This window comes from Alligator mississippiensis, chromosome 4 (genome assembly GCF_030867095.1).
Source record: "Alligator mississippiensis isolate rAllMis1 chromosome 4, rAllMis1, whole genome shotgun sequence".
In the NCBI taxonomy this organism is placed as follows: Eukaryota; Metazoa; Chordata; order Crocodylia; family Alligatoridae; genus Alligator; species Alligator mississippiensis.
In genome coordinates, this window is record NC_081827.1 from 95,224,569 (window position 1) to 95,242,318 (window position 17,750).

Consider the following 17,750-nt stretch of genomic DNA (forward strand, 5'->3'; position numbering starts at 1 on the left):
GTATTTTATGGCAGAACTGGGAACTGACCCCAGATTGCTTCAGTGATCTTAAAAGAACTAAAGAATCCATGTACCGTCTTCCATACCTGGTCATCTTATTTTTTTCCCAAGGCTTTTCCCAGGGTTTTCCTATCAGGTTGAGCGGCTTTCAGAGCTTTTGAGGTTTCAGTTGTTCTCAGGGGGTTATCGCTTTCCTTCTCCCCCCTGCAATATTTACTATTGTTCTTGTTCCATAAGAAACATTGCCCACTAGGTCTTGATAGTGCTGCAGGTGGTCAAACTCTGCCTACAAACTAGTGCATGTCTCTCTCAAATAGCACTTGTTATCTTAATTAACTTATTTTGAAAACCCACAGTACAGGCCACATACTGATGGCCTTTCAGTATGTGGAACAGAGTGCCACCTCTTCACAAATGAAGAACATACCTGGAACAAAGTGTTTGGTCCTTGCAGCCTGGCAGGACTCAAAGGAGCTACAGGACTAAGACTGCTCCAAAAATGAATGCTGGACAGCAGTGGACTTGGGGTCAACAATAATCCATTTGGGGTCTGCAAGACAAAACACACCAATTTCAAGTTTTAAGGTGGAAGGCAACATGGTCACAGTTCATGCCCATCAATGTTTCATCACTGTAGCAGTGAGCTACGTCACCATAGCTTAATGCTATGGCAATGTAGCATCTCATGTAGACGTGCCCAGTGTTACAATACTGTGTACACCTTGTTTTAAATACTAACTATAAACCCAACCTCATTTATTTCAGAGTAATGTTTTTCATTGTAGATTAAGAACTATCCCAACCAGCTGTAACTTTTGACTGATTAAGCCAATCATGTTTTAGTCATGTGATATGCAGCTAAGCTTTGAAGTTCACTTCCATTGCTGCCCCTCTCCCACTCTTCTTGGAAGCAGGTTCAACAAAATGGAATTGCAGAGGCTTATATACTGAAAGGTGGCTTTGTGACAGGATTCCAGATGCAGCCAGACACCTAATAACGATTATCTGTATAAAGAAGGGAGCAAACTGAAGAAGGAGAGAATAAAGGAGGTGATCAGAGAGCTTTTGTTGAGTCTGAATTAATTCAAGTCAGCAGTGCTGGATGAACTTCATCCCAGAGTACTGAAGGAACTGCCAGAGGAGATCTCTCAGCCCTTGACAGTGATCTTCATGAAGTTGTGGGAGACAGGCCAGGTACCAGAGGACTGGAAAAGGACCAATGTAGTACTACCTCTCTTTAAAAAAGGCAAAAAGGAAGACCCAGGTGATGACTAGAAAATGATATTTAGTGGTTTGATTTTGGGAACTGGCTTGTAGGTAAAGTAGAGATGCATTAAAACAATGGTCCAGAGCAATGGTAAGGGTTAATTGATTTCTAAAAAGCCTGTTTGTGAAAAAGTTTCCTTCAAGGACCACTTTGTCTGACACAGGCAAGCAGACACACAGGCTAGGAAACTGAAGACATGTACCACACTTCCATAACATGAGATAAGGGACTCTGCCATGTAGGCCAGGTCACGGTGCCTAACTGCAGGGCCCTATAGATTTCCAGTTCTGGTAGATAGACCAAATTAGGAGAAACTGGAAAGAACCAACTTAGGATGTGTGCATGTGATGGGTTTGTGAAACAAAAGAATATACTGACAGGACAGAACATGGACAGTATGACAACCACAGGAAGACCAATCAACAATGCCCAGAAATGAAGTCATCAGAAGGGGGAAAAAGAATATAAAAGGAGGGATTTCAGACCAGCAAAGAGTCCCCAAGAGGGGAACCAGAGGCCACCATGGACATAGGGTATATCAGTAGCCAGTCTCATCTACCCCACCCACTGTGTGTTTGTATGGTGGGGGGGAAGGTGGGCTTGGCCTCCGACCTCCAGGCTGCTGACATGTGACAATGATGAGAGAACCTGAGTGAAGCTCGCATAGTGGCCAGATGTACCCTGACTCTGTGAACCCTGGGACTGGTAGAGAAAGAATTGTTTGCAATATTCTTATCTGCTATCACTGTGTATCAATACAGTTCACCTATTATTGGGTAGAGTGGTTGTGGTCAATCTGCGGGTTTTGGGTCTGCCCGGAACAAGGTATCTGGGTCATAAATTCAGTGCCAACACTGGAAAACTACAGACCAGTTAGCTTCACTTCAGTTACTGGAGCATATCCTAAAAAAGACCATTTGCAAGTATCTAGAGAAGGAAAGGCTGCTCACAAACAGCCAGCATGGATTTATGACAAATCATATCAAGCCAACTTGATCTCCATCTTTGACAAATTAACTACTTGGATGGATGAAGGGAAGGCCATGAATACAGTGTATCTGGACTTCAGAAAGGTTTTTGACAAGGTTCTGCATGACCTCATAAATAAATGAGAGAACTACTACAAGGTGGACACAACTGGCTCGGTAGCTAGAAACAAAGGGTAATTATAAATAGGTCCATGTCAAACTGGCACGAGGTTTTGAGTGGAGTCCCACAGGGGTCTGTCCTAGGCCTGGTGCCATTCAATGTGTTTGTTAACAATTTGGATACTAGCATAAAAAGCTTTCTGAGCAAGTTTGTAGATGACATGAAAATTGGAAGGACTGCAAACTGTTGGAGGATGCAAGTACAATTCAGAAGGACCTTGATAGATTGGAAAGTTGGGCTAGAGCTATCAGGATGAAGTTAAATGCAGAAAAAAGCAAGGTGCTACAATAATCAAATACAGTCAAATCAGATGTTTAATCAAAACACAAATATAAAATGGGTGACACTTGGTTGGACGGCAGTCCTATAGGAAAGGACTTGGGGGCCTTGGTAGATCACAGACTCAATATCAGTCGGCAATGTGACAGCCGCACAAAAGGCAAATGCAGTTTTGGGCTGCATCAACAGAAGCAATTAGGTGCAAGACACAGAAGGTGCCTCTCTACTCAGCACTGGTTAGGCCTCACCTGAAGTAGTGTACGCTGTTCTGGGCTCCACATTTTAAAAAGGACATGGAGAAGTTAGGGTCTAGAGGTAGGCAACAAAGATGATAACAGGGTTGGAAAGCAAGTCATATGAGGAGAGGCTGAAGGAGCTAGTCTTGTTCAGTTTATGGAAAGAGTACTTATGAGGGGACATGGTTGGAGTCTTCAAATACCTGAAGGGCTACCATAAAGAAGAGGGAAATGACGTTTTGTCTCTTGGTGCAGAGAGGAAGATGCGGACAAATGGCTTGAATTTGCAACAAAGTAAGTTTAGATTGGATTGTCACTGTTAGAATAGTGAGGCAGTGGAATAGACTGCCTAGGAAAGTTGTGGACTCTATCACTGGTGGTGTTCAAGAACAGGCTGGACAGCCACTGGTTGGGGATGATTTACATGTAGCTATGCCTGTGTTCTACTATGGGTATTTCCCATGCATCTGGGCTTTGCTGCTGTTTTCCTCCTCCCCCCACCCCTTTTTCTGCTACATGTTTCAGGATGTTTTTAAGCCTTTCTCAGAGGCACTGGATGTTGGCTACAGCCAAGGTTGGGACTTTGGGGTATGCCAATGCTTCTGCTGGGACCAAAGCCAGAGGATCTTGTCCCTCTGCTCAGGATCAGACTGATCGCCATATTTAGGATCTGAAAGGAATTTTACCCCACGGTCAGATTGGTACAGACTCTGGGGAGTTTTACTTTCTTCTGTTGCGGGAGGCATGGCCCTCTACCCAGGATCTCTTGAGCATATAATGACAACATTGGACCAAAAGAAATCTCATGAAGTTCAATAAGGAGAAATGCAAAGTCCTCTACTTAGGATGGAACAATCCCATGCACTGGTACAGGCTGGGGACCAACTGGCTAAGCAGCAGCTCTGCAGAAAAGGACCTGGGCTTACAGTGGCAATAAACTGAATATGAACCAATAGTGTAGCCTTGTGAAGAAAGCTAACAGCATACCGGGCTCCAATAGTAGAAATGTTGCCAGCAGATTGAGAAAAGTGATTATTTCCCTCTATTTGGCACTGATAAGGCCCCATTGGAGTTCTGTGTCCAGTTTTGGGCCCCCCACTATAGAAAGGATGTGGACAAGTTGGAAAGAATCCAGTGGAGGGCAACAAAAATGGCTAGGAGGCTGGGGGACATGACTTATGAGGAGAGGCTGAGGGAACTGGGCTTATTTAATCTAGAGAAGAGAAGACTGAGGGGGGATTTAATAGCGGCCTTCAACTACCTGAAGGGTGGTTACAAAGAGGATGAAGCTAGACTGTCTCAGTGGCGGCAGATGCTAGAACAAGGAGCAATGGTCTCCAGTTGCAGCAAAGTAAGTTGAGGTTAGATATTAGAAAAAACTTTCTCACAAGAAGAGTAGTAAAGCAATGGAACAGGTTACCTAGAGAGGTGGTGGGATCTCCATTCTTGAAGGTTTTTGACCTGGCTAGACAAAGCTTTGGCTGGAATGATCTAGTTGGGGATGGTCCTGCTTTGAGTAGGGAGTTGGTCTCAATGACCTCCTGAGGTCCCTTCCAATCCTAATTTTCTATGAGCATTTCACAGAAGCAGGACCTTGGCTGCCATCATTCCTCTGCTTTACCAGTGGCAGGCTAGGATGTTAGGTCTGTGTTGCGTCAGGGTTGATGGTAGTCTTATCTAGAATTTACATTGTGGTTTGGATGAGATACTTCGGATAAGAATGATCTTTTCTCAAGCAGGAGGTTTGGACTAGATGACATCTGGAGGTCCCTTTGAGCCCTAATTTTCTGTGATTGTGATTTTATGAATGCAGCTAATTCTGTACTGTAGAAAGAATCTAAATCCAGAGGGCTAAGAATTTATGGATTTTCTATGCCCCAAAATTGTAATTTCCAATCTCATTATTCATGGTAAGTTTCTTGTAGCAGTTTTAAAGTACCAGTTGGTTGCAGTTAAAATCAGGTGGTTTCAGTTAAAATCAGAGACATCCCAGTGTTTAAAGAAAAATAGCCCAACATCATGCTTACCATATTCTGTATTTCCAGACAAGAAAATGATTGACAGGACAAGTTTTGAGTGCACACTGGAATTAATCTCTCTCAAATTCTAGGCGCCAGTTAGCAAATCACTTGTATTTAGTAAAGCACTTGTGTCCTGGTGGCTTTAAGGGATCCAAGCGTATGACTTAATATTGAAGTACTGCAGCACTATTTTGCCTGTTCATATTTACAGACTTGAGGGGAAGGAGAAGAAGCTCTTGATTTGTTGGGGAATTAACATATCTCACAAAGGGTTTACTCAATCCTGTGTCACAAAGTTGTGGCTGAGCTCCTGTTCACTGTAAGCCGATTGTTTACACCTGTCTCCTTAAAGAGTCTTATTTGAATTTATTCAATCTATTCTTCATCACATAGGATGGATATATTTTTTCTATTACAGTAGTGCCTAAAAGGTATAGTCAGGATCCAAGGACTATTATTCAGGGCACTGTACAAACGCACAGGAAGATGCAGTCCTGCCCTGACGTGCCTGCAATCTAATTCAAACCAAGACACAAAAGGTTAGTTTAGTAAAACAACAGAAGGGAATAAGGAAAGATTGAAATAAGGTCACACAGTGACCACCTCTTCCCAGTTATTGGAAAGGTCATTCTTAAAAAAAAAGAAAACTTAATTGCTATTAAGTAGCTGACTGCTTGCAGGAATCAACAGCAGTGGGGCTAGTGAAGAGATCTAAAGGAGAAATTATTGGTCTTCCAGAATATGCCTAAAGATCAGAATGGAGGAAGGTGCACAGATGTTTGTGGGAAAAGTGAGCAAATAGGGATTCTTTAAGGTGGCATCACAGGCAGAGAAAGGAGGATGCCTAAAAAAAGTAGATGAATATGGAAACATAAAGTTGGAAAAGGGCTTTGAAAGATGGTAACACTTGGGTTTGATGCACTGGAAAACCTGTACTTTGGAGAATGATGGACCAGATGGTATTTGTAGCTGTGTGGGAACAGCTGATACGAATGTTAGGAGGACTAGTTAGGAAGGAGAAGTATGTGTCGTGAAATAATGAAGGCCTAAATCAGATTGTAACGTCCTGAATAAAGCATAGGTGAGGTTTTGGGAGTGACACAGAAGTAGCAGTGGAATTTGAATACAGGGAAGGAAACGTAAAAGAGTATAAAATGCAGTAGCATAATTTTGTGTTGTGGGGGGGGGGGAGCGTGCAGGGCAATTAACCCAAGGAGCTGCCTTGTGTGCATGAGGGGAGGCTGCAGTGCTGGCTGACCACATTGCCACTAATGGCACTGCCTAAAAGGGCTGTGCAAAGCTTCGGTAGCTGACTCAATTCAGAAGAGATTCGGTCTGATTCAAAGACTGAATCTATTAATCCAAATTGAATCGAGAGACCAAGTAAAAGCTCCAAATTGGTTCAGAAAAGCTTCAGAAAAAGATTCGTCCGATTCAGAGATTTGGCCATAGACTAAACAGGCAGCTGACAGCTGCCTCCAGCTGGTAAATCTATTGGGGTTGGAGGGAGGGAAGGAGCATGGGGGAGGGAGGGATTGGGGCTGGGGATGGGACAAGCTGCCCAGATGGGGCAGGGGACATGTTCCTTGGGGAATGGGGGTGTGGGATGTGGGCACGGCAGCACTGGGGGCAGGGGCTCTTCCCTGCTTCTGCTTGCCCAGCCGGGGGGGGGGCGGGGGGGGGCAGGATGCGGGCATGGATCACTCCACATGGAAGGGGGCAAGTGGCAGCAGGGCATAGCCCCTGCTCCCAGCGCTGCCACGCCTGCATCCATCACCTCCCATGCCGACTGGGCAAGTGGTGGCAGGGCAGAGCTCCTGTGGCTCCCCGTACTGGAGCAGAGGCAGGCACAGCTGAGAAGCCCCCATGACTGTGCTGCCCAGCCCCAACCCCTGCCTAACCCAGCCTCCAGCACTTAAAAAAAAAAAAAAAAAAAAAAGGAAAAAAAGCCCCGTACTCAATAGCTGCAGGAGCAGTGGTGGGGTCTCTGGGTGATCATGGTAGGGCCCCAGCATGTAGCAGGGGGTAGTCGGGCTCCCCCCCCCCGGCACCCATGCAGCTCAGTAGGGCGCCACATGCTGTCTGGGAGCTGGGGTGGCTCCCCGTGTCGGCTAGAGCTCCCGGTTTCCCCAGCTCTCTAATCATTCCCCCAGCTCTTCCCAGGGGGCACCGCCCCTGGATCTGTGCACAGGGTTTCAGCAGGCTGCCGCTGCTGGCTTGGGAAATAGCCCAGAGCCATCACCATCACCAGCTAGCAGCAGCAGCCTGCTGTCATCCCGCATCATCCGGGGGCCTGCACCCCCCAGAAAGAGCTGGGGGAAGCAATTGGAGAGCTAGGGGAAAGATCGGGGAGCTGGGAAATCAAACCGAGAACTGGGGGAATGTTCAGGGACCTAAACATTTCCCCAGGCCTAAACAATTCTCCAGCCCCCGGCTTGATTCCCCAGCTCCTGGTTTGATATGCCTGGGAGCTGGGGCAGCTCCACGTCAGCCAGAGCCTGGCAGTGCTCAGCCCCAGCAGCCCCAGCTCCCAGACAGTGTACAGCACCCTGCTGAGCCACAGTGCACCCATGCCGTGGGGTAGCTGCTGCACAGGTGCCAGGCAGGGACGATCCCCTGCCCCGTGCTACACAGGGGAGCTCTGCCACAGGCACCCAGAAGCCCCAGTTGCCACTGCTGCAGCTGGTTAGTGCATGAATTTTTTTTGTCTTTTTTAAGTGCCAGGACTAGGCTAGGGCCAGGCAGGGCAGCCATGCGGACTTCTCCTGCAGCTCCCCCTACCTGGGGAGAGGCAGAATAGCCAGAGGAGCCGTGGGAGAACCTGCAGCTGCCTGGCTGTGCCTGCCTTTCCCCAGCTGATCTGAATTGCCGAATCTCCGAATTGAATCACTGTCCTCTGAATCAGCTGAATCTGCATCAAATACTTACCTATTTGCACAGGCCTACTGCCTATGCACTGTGACTTCCCAGGATGCAGAGTTGCCCTGCTAACTTTTGCTAAGATGGCTCTCAAGTTATTGTGCCCAAGTAATAACAATAGCAGTGTCAACTGGGACAAAGAATTTGGAAGTGTCAGTGAGACCTCAGGACCACATAAGTTCACAATTTACTATTTCTTTCATCAACCTTTTTATCAACTTCAAGGATCCAGAACTGACCTTATGTTATCTAGGAAGAACCAGAGACCAAGGTAGAGAGGGTTTTATTAGAATTGGGCCCAGAGACCTATCAAGAAGGCAGGAAAGTCCTGTTTTTCTGAAGAATCTCCTCAAAGAAAAGTAAATGTTTAAAGAGAGATGAGATCTGAAACTGAACTATAACCTGGCTGGGGTAATCAGTACCTTAGGATTCCTGACAACTGTACTAAAGTCCACATACTAGTAATTTACACGCTTAGCTGAAGCCAGCCACAGTAAGCCTCTATCTTAGTTAACATTTAATGCAAAAAGTACACAGTGCACTCCAGGCTTCAAGTCAATGAAGCCAGAAGACAGTATCAGAACCATCAAAGGAGCTGAAAGTATAACCAACAAAGCAGTCGGGAATGTTCTTAAATTACATGGGAAAACCCATATATCACCCCACACGCTGCCCTCTGGAGCTCTACATAAATTACTATATTTTAAACCTGTGGGACTCTGCTATCTAAAATCCATCATTAACCACAGTAATCTAGATGGAGCAAGGTTAGAGTTGTAGGAGCACTGCTTTAAAAATACTCAAATTAATGTTCAATATACAAAAAGAGCTCTTCTTGGCACTTGGATCTGCTTTCTCAAAGAAGCCAGAGTAAGTCTATAATCCTTGCTAGCACAGTGTGTGTTGCATAATTCTAGAGGACAAAGCCTACTTTTGCTTCCGAACAGAAGTTACTCCTTTACCTCCTGTGGTAGAAGTTTTGTACTGTGAGGCTAAAGACCTAAATCCAGCTGATGACATGTGAAGGGGGATGCAGTTGCACCTACGCTCATTTCATAGCCAAGGCATCAGTGCATTAGAGACAGTTGCAAACTCCGAAACAAACGTCTAAAGAAAAGTTTGATATAAATAAGTTTCTTTCATTTGGTCAGAGAAGGGCAGCAGTGCCAGTAGAACCAAAAAATAATTAATTAGCACATGAGCAAGCACTGAGCTCCAAGCAAGCAAAGCAAAATACTCCATGGCATTGTTGAAATAAGCCTGTTTTCAAGTTCACTAAAACAAAACAAAACATGCAAATATGTTTTCACTCTTGGTAATAAAAATTCTTGTCATCTTCAGGTTGCTTTTGCCATTTTGAAATTGAGTTGAACCCAACTGGTTACAAAAGTCCTTTATAGCTATTTGGCTACTATAAGCCTTCTGCTCACAGGATCAGAACGTAAATTGGAAGCTATTTTGAATGACTCTCTCAGAGAGAGAGGCTGCATTTGTTAAGCTCTCTCTGAATCATTCAAATTCAAGTTTTGAACATTTGTAAAACAAGAGTGCATGTATTCTTGATGGTTTATATCAGAATTCTGTAAATCACATGTAGGATGATATGTAAGACCTACAATTCCCTGCAAGTCTTCTTTTAATTACTTGGTGTCATAACTTGACTGTTACTCAAACATGGTGGCTGTATTTTCTTTATGTTATTATAAGGTTCATTAAGTTAAGCTTTTAAAGCAGGGGGTTAACATGCGGCTCCTGGGCTCCCACTTGCTGCAGTTCCTCCTATCACTCTGATGTGGGTCAGCCTCCTGCACTCCTTCCTCTGCCTTCTGCTTTCTGCCCCTGCCCCAAGGGATAGGGCTAGACAGTGCGCGGTACAGAGGGAGCCCACAGTCGGGGCACTGTGAGTGGAGGATGGGGCACCTTCTCAGCATGGTACAGCAAGGACCTGTGGCCTATGCTGGTGTGGCCCCCACTGTGTGTGGTCCCTGTTGGTGGAACCCTGACTGCTAGAAGTTGAACAGGCCTGTTTTAAGGGACACAGGATGCTTTTTAAACCAAATTGTTCATACATAGGAGGGAGCTGTGGTGCTCCAGCTATGCTACCAGATGTCTTCAGGGTACTTGGCCTAAAATGCTACATGACACGTTGATATAATCAATTCCTTCTGAGATAGGATAGGATATACTTGAAAATTATTTGCTAAGGCACAAATAGACCAATGGATAACATTGGTGGATTTGGTAACCATCCTTCAAGAGCAGGCCTGTAATCAACTAAAAAACAAATCACGTCCTTCTAATTTTCCCACTAAAATTTTCATACAACACACTACTTTAAATATAAAGGGAATGAGGAGCCCAAAGAAATGGTGAATAAATAAATTAATCAAAGAGGAAACAAATGAAACTGTACTGGCTTTGGGGTGGCACTAGATTCCAGGAGACTTCCAATAAACTTTTGCTTTCAGCTTCTTTAATTCTGGGCCTGGTATGAATTATTTCTAAGCTTTGTCCACAGCAAGTAAAATATTTACCATGATTATTACCAGAGTTAGACACTATGCAAGCTTCTCAATGCACCTTAAATTTTGTCTTACCACGCTCCAAGTCTACCTGCCAAAAGTATTTATTAATTTGAAAGCTTTATAATGTGCACAAATGGCAGAGACCAACCAGCAAACTGATCTTCACTTGGGGCCTCAAATCATCCCCTTGTGCTACATACTGTAGAGCTCTATCAACAAGAAAGGCATCACTATGGTGAATTCCTGATAAAACTTGAATGTCAACCCCAGATTTCCTAGTTTTTGTGAGTTAGATGCCCTAACATCTATGATCTTATGTATTTGAGTTTATTCAGTACATTTCACCTAATAGTTTCTGTCTCAACTTTAATCCTGTATTCTCCAATCTTGGATGTTTTTACAATAGATGTCCTGTCTAAATTGGTATGGTGCAGTCAGACATAAATTATATAGGGTGATGCATTAAATCATCTGCTTCCAGGTGACTGCTGTTTAACAGCCTTTGTTGTTAGTTAACTCTGTCTTGAAAAAAATCTAGTTCAATGCTGACACTCACACAATGATGTAATTAATAAACATCCACTTTATAGGGAACAAAAACAAAATGGTTATATATTACATCCATGCAGAAATGATTGTTATGAACCTGTAAAGCTTTTTGAAATTAAAATTGACTTAGGAGACATTTCTTATAGCTTTCAAAGTAGATCAAAATGATTGGTCTAATGAGAATGTCACAGTTTATGAATGGGTACAGCATGTGGTGTTAAACTCAACCAAGCATCTCAAGATGTATATGTACATATTTTAACCCAGTAACTTCTTGTATCGTTACTTGGTCTTTCCCTCCTTGTTCTACATACAGGCAACCCTTGCCATTCGTGGGGGATGCATTCTCGTAATCCCCGTGAATGGCGAAAACCGCAAATAAGGCACTACGTTCATGAACACAGTACCCCCAGCGGCTAGGTGGGACACGGCTCCAGCAGTAGCAGGAGCACAGTGGCGGGAGCCCAGCAGCAGCAAGTGCAGAGCTCCCGAGGGGCTCCTGGAAGTCTATGAAGTGTATTTAAAATCTGGGTTCGGCATTCACAAATATTTGAAACCGCGAATATCGAACCCACAAATAACAAGGGTTTCCTGTACTTTGAAACTGGTTTTCATGCTAATTCATGCTAACAGCTGCCCCAAATGAACTTCTCATTATCTTTCAAACCACCCCATGAATGACAATTGCTTTTCTCCACACTGCCATAGATGCTTTGGGAGTAAACAAGGACTCTACCTTCCACCTTTTACATAAGACATTTGTTACAGGTTTGTTTTGCCTTCTTCCTTATATACTTTTTTCCTCACTGAGAGTTATGGGCTTGTACAGTACTGAGCTTTCATAGTTACCCGCATTGGTAACTATTTGCCCAAAGAGGGCACTATTTCATATAGTAAGTTTTACCTGTGCAGTGAAGAAAGCTGGAGTTAGGGATCCTGAAGGAAGTGCTGGGCTGTTGAGGGCAATGGAACCAATATCGGTGCTGGAAAGAACCATGGGAGGGGCGGAGATTTCCAAGCCTTTGGGTTTCTTAGCCTTTGGGGGAAGAGATGGAGATTTTGTCTTGGAACCTGAAGAGAGGTTCAGAGGCTCAAGAGAATCTGAGTCATGGCAACTGGACTCGAGGAAGAAGCTCCTGTGTTCTGAAGGGAGGGGTGAGTTAGGAGACAGAGATGGGGACCGTGATGAGGATGGTGAAGTAGATGAAATGCTAGCTGCATTTGGCAGCATTAAAGAAGATATTTTAGCTGACACTGAAGAAGCAAGAAAAGCAGAGGCAGCTGCTGCTTCAGAAGTAGATGGCAGCGACACCATGGGCCTCATCACTTGTTTGTCTGTTTTATTCGTCACAAATCTTATAACAGTCCTGACTTCTTCCACTGGTGTGTTTCCTTCTGACTTTTCTTCCAGTTTTTCTGTTTTGATTGGCTTGAAAGTGTCTGGCTGATTCTGTAGAGAGTTGATGGTGAAAGATGAGTACAAGCCAGAATGGATATATTCATTACGGCTTGTGCTTTTTAGCACAGACAAGCTCTGCTTGTGCTGTTCTCGGCCCTCAGAAGGTATCTTACAGTCGCTGTCCTGCAGCAAAAGGCTCTCTCTGCTGATTTCTATGGCGTGTGGATCCATTTTTAAGATTTCAGGAAATGAGACAAACTTGTACACAAACTTTTGTCCAATCACTTTCTTGATGATGTTCTGTGAATACAAAAAGTAGATGCTAAAAAATTAGTGTTTTGAATACATAAAGAGTAATGACACTTATGATTCATATGAGTAGACTAACATTGCTCCATGCTCAAAGTAAATAAGACTGTAAGAAATTTAACATTTCCCTGCCCCCACCCCTTTAGGCTCAATCCCAACCCCCTATATTTAAACATGAATGATGTTCTTCCTCCTCATACTTGAGGGCCTAAGTCAATTGTCTCTACAACGTAAATGAACAGTAGGCTCCTTCATCTTCTTCTGAGGCTGCCTAGCAACCTTTCCTTGTCAGTGAGAAAAAAAGCATTCCAATCACCTTTTGGGTTGAAATCCCTTCCTCTTTAGAAAAGCTTCTAGAGCAAAGGAAACACTCCAACTTACCCTCTATAATTCTAAAGCCATTATCCTTTAGATTTAAGCATTTCCTTTGCAACATTTGCCAATTATAAAACAGCTCCCCAACTCCATTTAGGAGCATGAAACCTCTCTGCTTCGCCCAGAACATTTTGTATCAGCGTAAGGGGCTCCGGCCTCTAGAATCTTGCCAATGCTTGAGTATGATAACACATCCCTCAGCAGGTATGAACTAATTTATGACAAACTGCCGTTTGCACAGGGTGGGATGTCACAAACCTGGGAATTCTGGCTGTCCACATGCCTCAGCAGCACATGATGTGTGGCTAGGGAAGCAAACAAACTCCAACAGCAATAATAAAATCCCACTGTGTAAATTGCTGTTACTATCAGCACTTATTTTTCTGTACATTTGGCCTAATAAAAGTGTCTTTATAATTCAATCTAGTGCCCTCTGAAGTCACTGAGAATATGGCCACTTACTTCAGTGGCATTTGGTTCAAGCCCTACATCTCATAATGCACAAGTGTGCATTTATTGCCTACGAGGTCCCTCAGTTGGCTCATACACTTGTTTACATTATGGGAACAGATGCTACATAGTATGAGCTCATGAAAAGGAAGACAGCATTTAACATCCATGCCAGGTACAGTAAAAGGGAGCTGCCAATACATGTGCTTAGAGGAGGGGTGGGGAGGACTGTTTTAATTAGAGTGGTTTCCCGCATGAATGATTCATGACCCCCGCAGCTGTGGGAGCACAGCTGTGGTAAGCAGAGGAGCTCCTGCAGATGCTGGTGCTGGTGTCCAGCGGGATCACGGACCACCCTCAGACGCCGTGGGCAGTGTCGTGGCAAGCAGCAACCTCCCACAGGCACCACCAACAGTGTCGGCAGTGCCTTTTTGTAGGCAGTGCACCGCCATGCTCTGGGGGTTCACGTGCACCTGCATGTACCCGCTACATATCACCCCTGGTCCCCAGGGAGCTGCTCTTAATTAAAATGCTTCACTGTCATGTGCATTAAGACTCTGCTGATTTAAAAATGGCCATGGGATGCTTTACCTAAACCTTATTCAATGAGGTTTAAATACAGTACCCCCATGGCCATTTTTGAACCCATGGGGTTATACTCGTGGTGGTGAGGCCATGCTGAAGTGTTCTAATTAGAACGTGGAGCAGACTCAGTTAATCTAATTTGCTCTGACACGTTCTAATTGGAACGTGAACTAGCACTTGTACAGGCAGCCTGTGTTTCCAGATGGTTGGGTAGTGATTCTTGTTTCAAAGAGTTTCACAATGAGGCTGGTGACTAAGGTTTCTGTCCTTGAATGCCTTTCTGAGGAGTACTCCTCTCTGGTGCAGGGCTTCTCCTCGTAGGTAACATTCTCCTTGCAAATATTTGTTCTGTTCTTAGTAAGGCTTGCATAAGCAGCTGCATTATTCCTGCAAACTTAATTTCTTCTTCAGTCAGGCAACAGTCTGAGACCTCTGCTTTCTTATATGGACTATTTGATCTGCTTGTCTTGTGGTTTTCTGGTGTTTTTTTTAAGAAGTCTCAATTCCTATCTATACATCTGTGTTCTTATACAGATCCCATCAATGTACTATTTGAGATCCTGCAAGACATGAATGGATTTATCAAAACACATGAGAAGGAAGGAAGTGCTGTTATCTTTGCTTTATAGATGGGGGAACTGAGAGACACAGAAAGTAGCTTGCTCACATTCATAGAAGGAATTTATGATTGAGCTGAGAACGCAATCCAGGTCTCTTGAGTCTCTCAGTCCAGCCCTTTCACTATCCTTCCTTCATCCTGAGTTGTACATATATCTATGTAACTGGATGAAAATGATCACACAAAGACTATGATTATATTTCTAAAGCCTCAGGACATATTTAGCAAGTGGAATCAAAGTACGTGTTTGTTTTAATTCCTCTGGCTTCATTTTAGAACTTGGCCTATATTTTTTTCTGCTCTGATGTAGGTGAAACATTGGATGGACTCAGTTTTACTCCTCCCTGACTCATTTATAAACCACACACTCATTTTAAAATTATCAAACATAAAAGTCAAAGCTATTCACATAACAGAGATAGTGTTTTTGTTCAATATTTTAATTTGAAAAAAAAATTCACTTCTGGTGCCTGAGGGTTTGTTGCATCCAGCACTGGCAAGTGATGTGCTTAGAACATCCGACTCCAAGCAGGAAAAGATTAAATAAATTTGAGAGGCTCTTTTACATCAGAGCAAGCTTGAAATAAGGGAATTCCTCTATAAAAAGCAATCTAACTGGCTGGTGATTTGATGCTTCCTTCACTATTATTAAATGTATTTGTGTTTTAACAAGGACTCTCAGCGCAGTATGAGCCTGCAGCAAAGACCTAATTAATGATGGGTGAAGCTTAAAAGATTCAGTTCAGATATGCCTCAAGTGTTTTGGATGTTGCTCTTAAATACTAAGCATAAGAAGACACCATCAAAGCATGAGCAAAAATAAGAATGCAATTTAATTAGTAATTTCTGAAACACTGCTGTCAGATTTGTATCCAGAAAGGGACAGATTAGCTTCAATAAAAAGCTTTAATTTCCTTCACTTGCAAGTTTCTTTGTTTTCATGGGTCCATGGATGGATCTAGGATTTTGAAAAGGGGGGTGCAGATGTGGTACATCATATCATGTAACACAATACATACTTTTATCAGGTTAAAAAGAAGCTAGAAGCTTTACTAATAGGCTAATGGCCTAGGGTTCTATTATTCAGTTCAAGGTTGGAACAAAAGCAAGTATAAATTTGCTGTGTTATACGTTTATATATAAAAAACCCACAACCAACTAGACAAAAATAATTAAAAGTGCTGTATAATTAAAACATATTGGTTCATTAGTCCTGTAGTCATTAGAATTAAATGGACAGCTCTTTTTCAGATTCATAAACTGAAATCCAGCCTTCTTGAGCATCTTGATAGTGCATTCAATACTTCACTGAAAAGTTATCTCCACTGAGTTGATGTTTTTCGCTAGTTAAAAACAGCCTGTAGGGCTGTGAAATAAGAGCTACATAACCAGGAGCAGGAAAGAGACAACAGAATTGCAGAAGAAAGAATACCTTAAGTGGAACATTAAGACTGTTAAAAAAGAAGAAAGGTTCATTAACACCTGTGGAATGAGGAGTTTAGAAGGAATCCAGTGGAGTTTAATGAGCCACAAAGCCAACTGTCTCCTTCACTGCTGCTTGAATAGAAATGCTGCTGCCACTGCCAAGCCTGTTGCTTTTAAACTTTGGGTTGAGTAAGAATCAAAGGAGGTGCAACTGCAGTACTGCCTTTCCCTCCCTCCTCACCTCCCCCATCCCCCACCCCACCCCACCCCCCCCCCCCCCCCCTGGCCCCAAGATCCACCCCTGCACTGGTCATATCCCATTCAGAACTATGAAAGATATTTCAGATGAGACCACACAGCAGTAGACTTAGCTCCAAATGTTGGCTAAACAATTTTCTCCCAATATCTGATAGCAAAGAATGTTTCATTTATGCTTATGACAATTACTGCAGAGCAAGTTAACTGTTCACTATACTGTCAAAAAACCACACATGCACATGTATATGTTCAAACTTACTGTTTAAATGATGAGAAACTACCCTAGCAAGTAATCTTGCTTTTATTTACGTCTACTGGCCTGTCCAGAATGGTACATTAATGCTACAGAAGGGGCAGTAGTGGATAGGGATGACTACTATATTGTTGCAGATGGAAGAGGAGAAAACTAGTTCACTGAAAGCATCAGGGCCTCCGCTTTATCAGTTTAAAAATTGCCTGCAGTTCTTACCAGGAGACAGCAAACTCTGTAGTATTTGGTGCATAGACTGGGAATTGGGAAATGAGAGTTCTAATCTCAGTTCTTCAGCTGGCTTCTTGAGCAACTTTCATCAAATGACTTAAACTTTGTGCTGCCTTGTCTTAACTTGCAGTACAGGAATTATACCGTTTACCCACCTTTGTAAAGTCCTACGAGCTTACTATTATTACCTGTGTCTATGACTACTATTATTACCCAGATCTATACTAGAATTGCAACGATAGGGAATGCTTAAAATGTGGTTGTTCCTTAACTATGTTGTCACGTGGCTTGCTTTTTCCTGTGTAGACCCACCCATATCACTTCAGCTGAAAGGCTTGTAGAGATGGATAGGGAATACCTATCCAACTGCATCTGAATTTTTTCCTATAGATAGCAAAAGTTTTTCAAAGAGCAAAAGGACAATTCAATTTTGATATGAATGTTGATCGGTTGATGTCTGGATTTTCTCCTTGTTTTTGTTTGTTCTTTTATTCCAACAGATGAATGAATGAGGGAACATTGTAGCAGTAATTTCTTATCAATTAAACCTTAATTGATTAGAAATTACTGCTACAATGTTCCCTCATTTTCTTCATTTTCAGGATGGAGAAAAATGCCACTGTAAATTACATATTGACTGCCTGGAGTTTTCTGATCAAGAATATGTTGAGTGTGTGTCAGCAGAATGTATCTACATGCCAGTAAATAACCATACTTTTGTATTTATCAAACTGTAGGCAGAATTCCTTCTGATTGTATCTTTGGAATGAGCTGATGATGTGCAAGATTTTTACTTGCCTGAACTTAGACAAGGAATGAATACATAACACTGACCTCACTCAACCTTCACTGTCAAGAAATCTTGCATGAACAAATTAAGATAATGGTTGCAGTCATGGATACA

The 17,750-nt window shown here is 43.1% G+C and overlaps 1 protein-coding gene across 1 annotated transcript in view; it reads right to left on the bottom strand.

The window, feature by feature from the left end:
• The window catches only part of ELK3 (ETS transcription factor ELK3), a 53,685-nt gene that overhangs the window by 8,153 nt on the left and 27,782 nt on the right, over positions 1 to 17,750 (bottom strand). Inside the window, exons 3-4 of the mRNA XM_006275445.4 lie at positions 11,850 to 12,644; positions 428 to 550 (exon numbers count right to left, since the gene is read on the bottom strand). Coding sequence (XP_006275507.1) covers positions 428 to 550; positions 11,850 to 12,644 — 918 coding nt within the window. The remainder of the gene's footprint in view (positions 1 to 427; positions 551 to 11,849; positions 12,645 to 17,750) is intronic.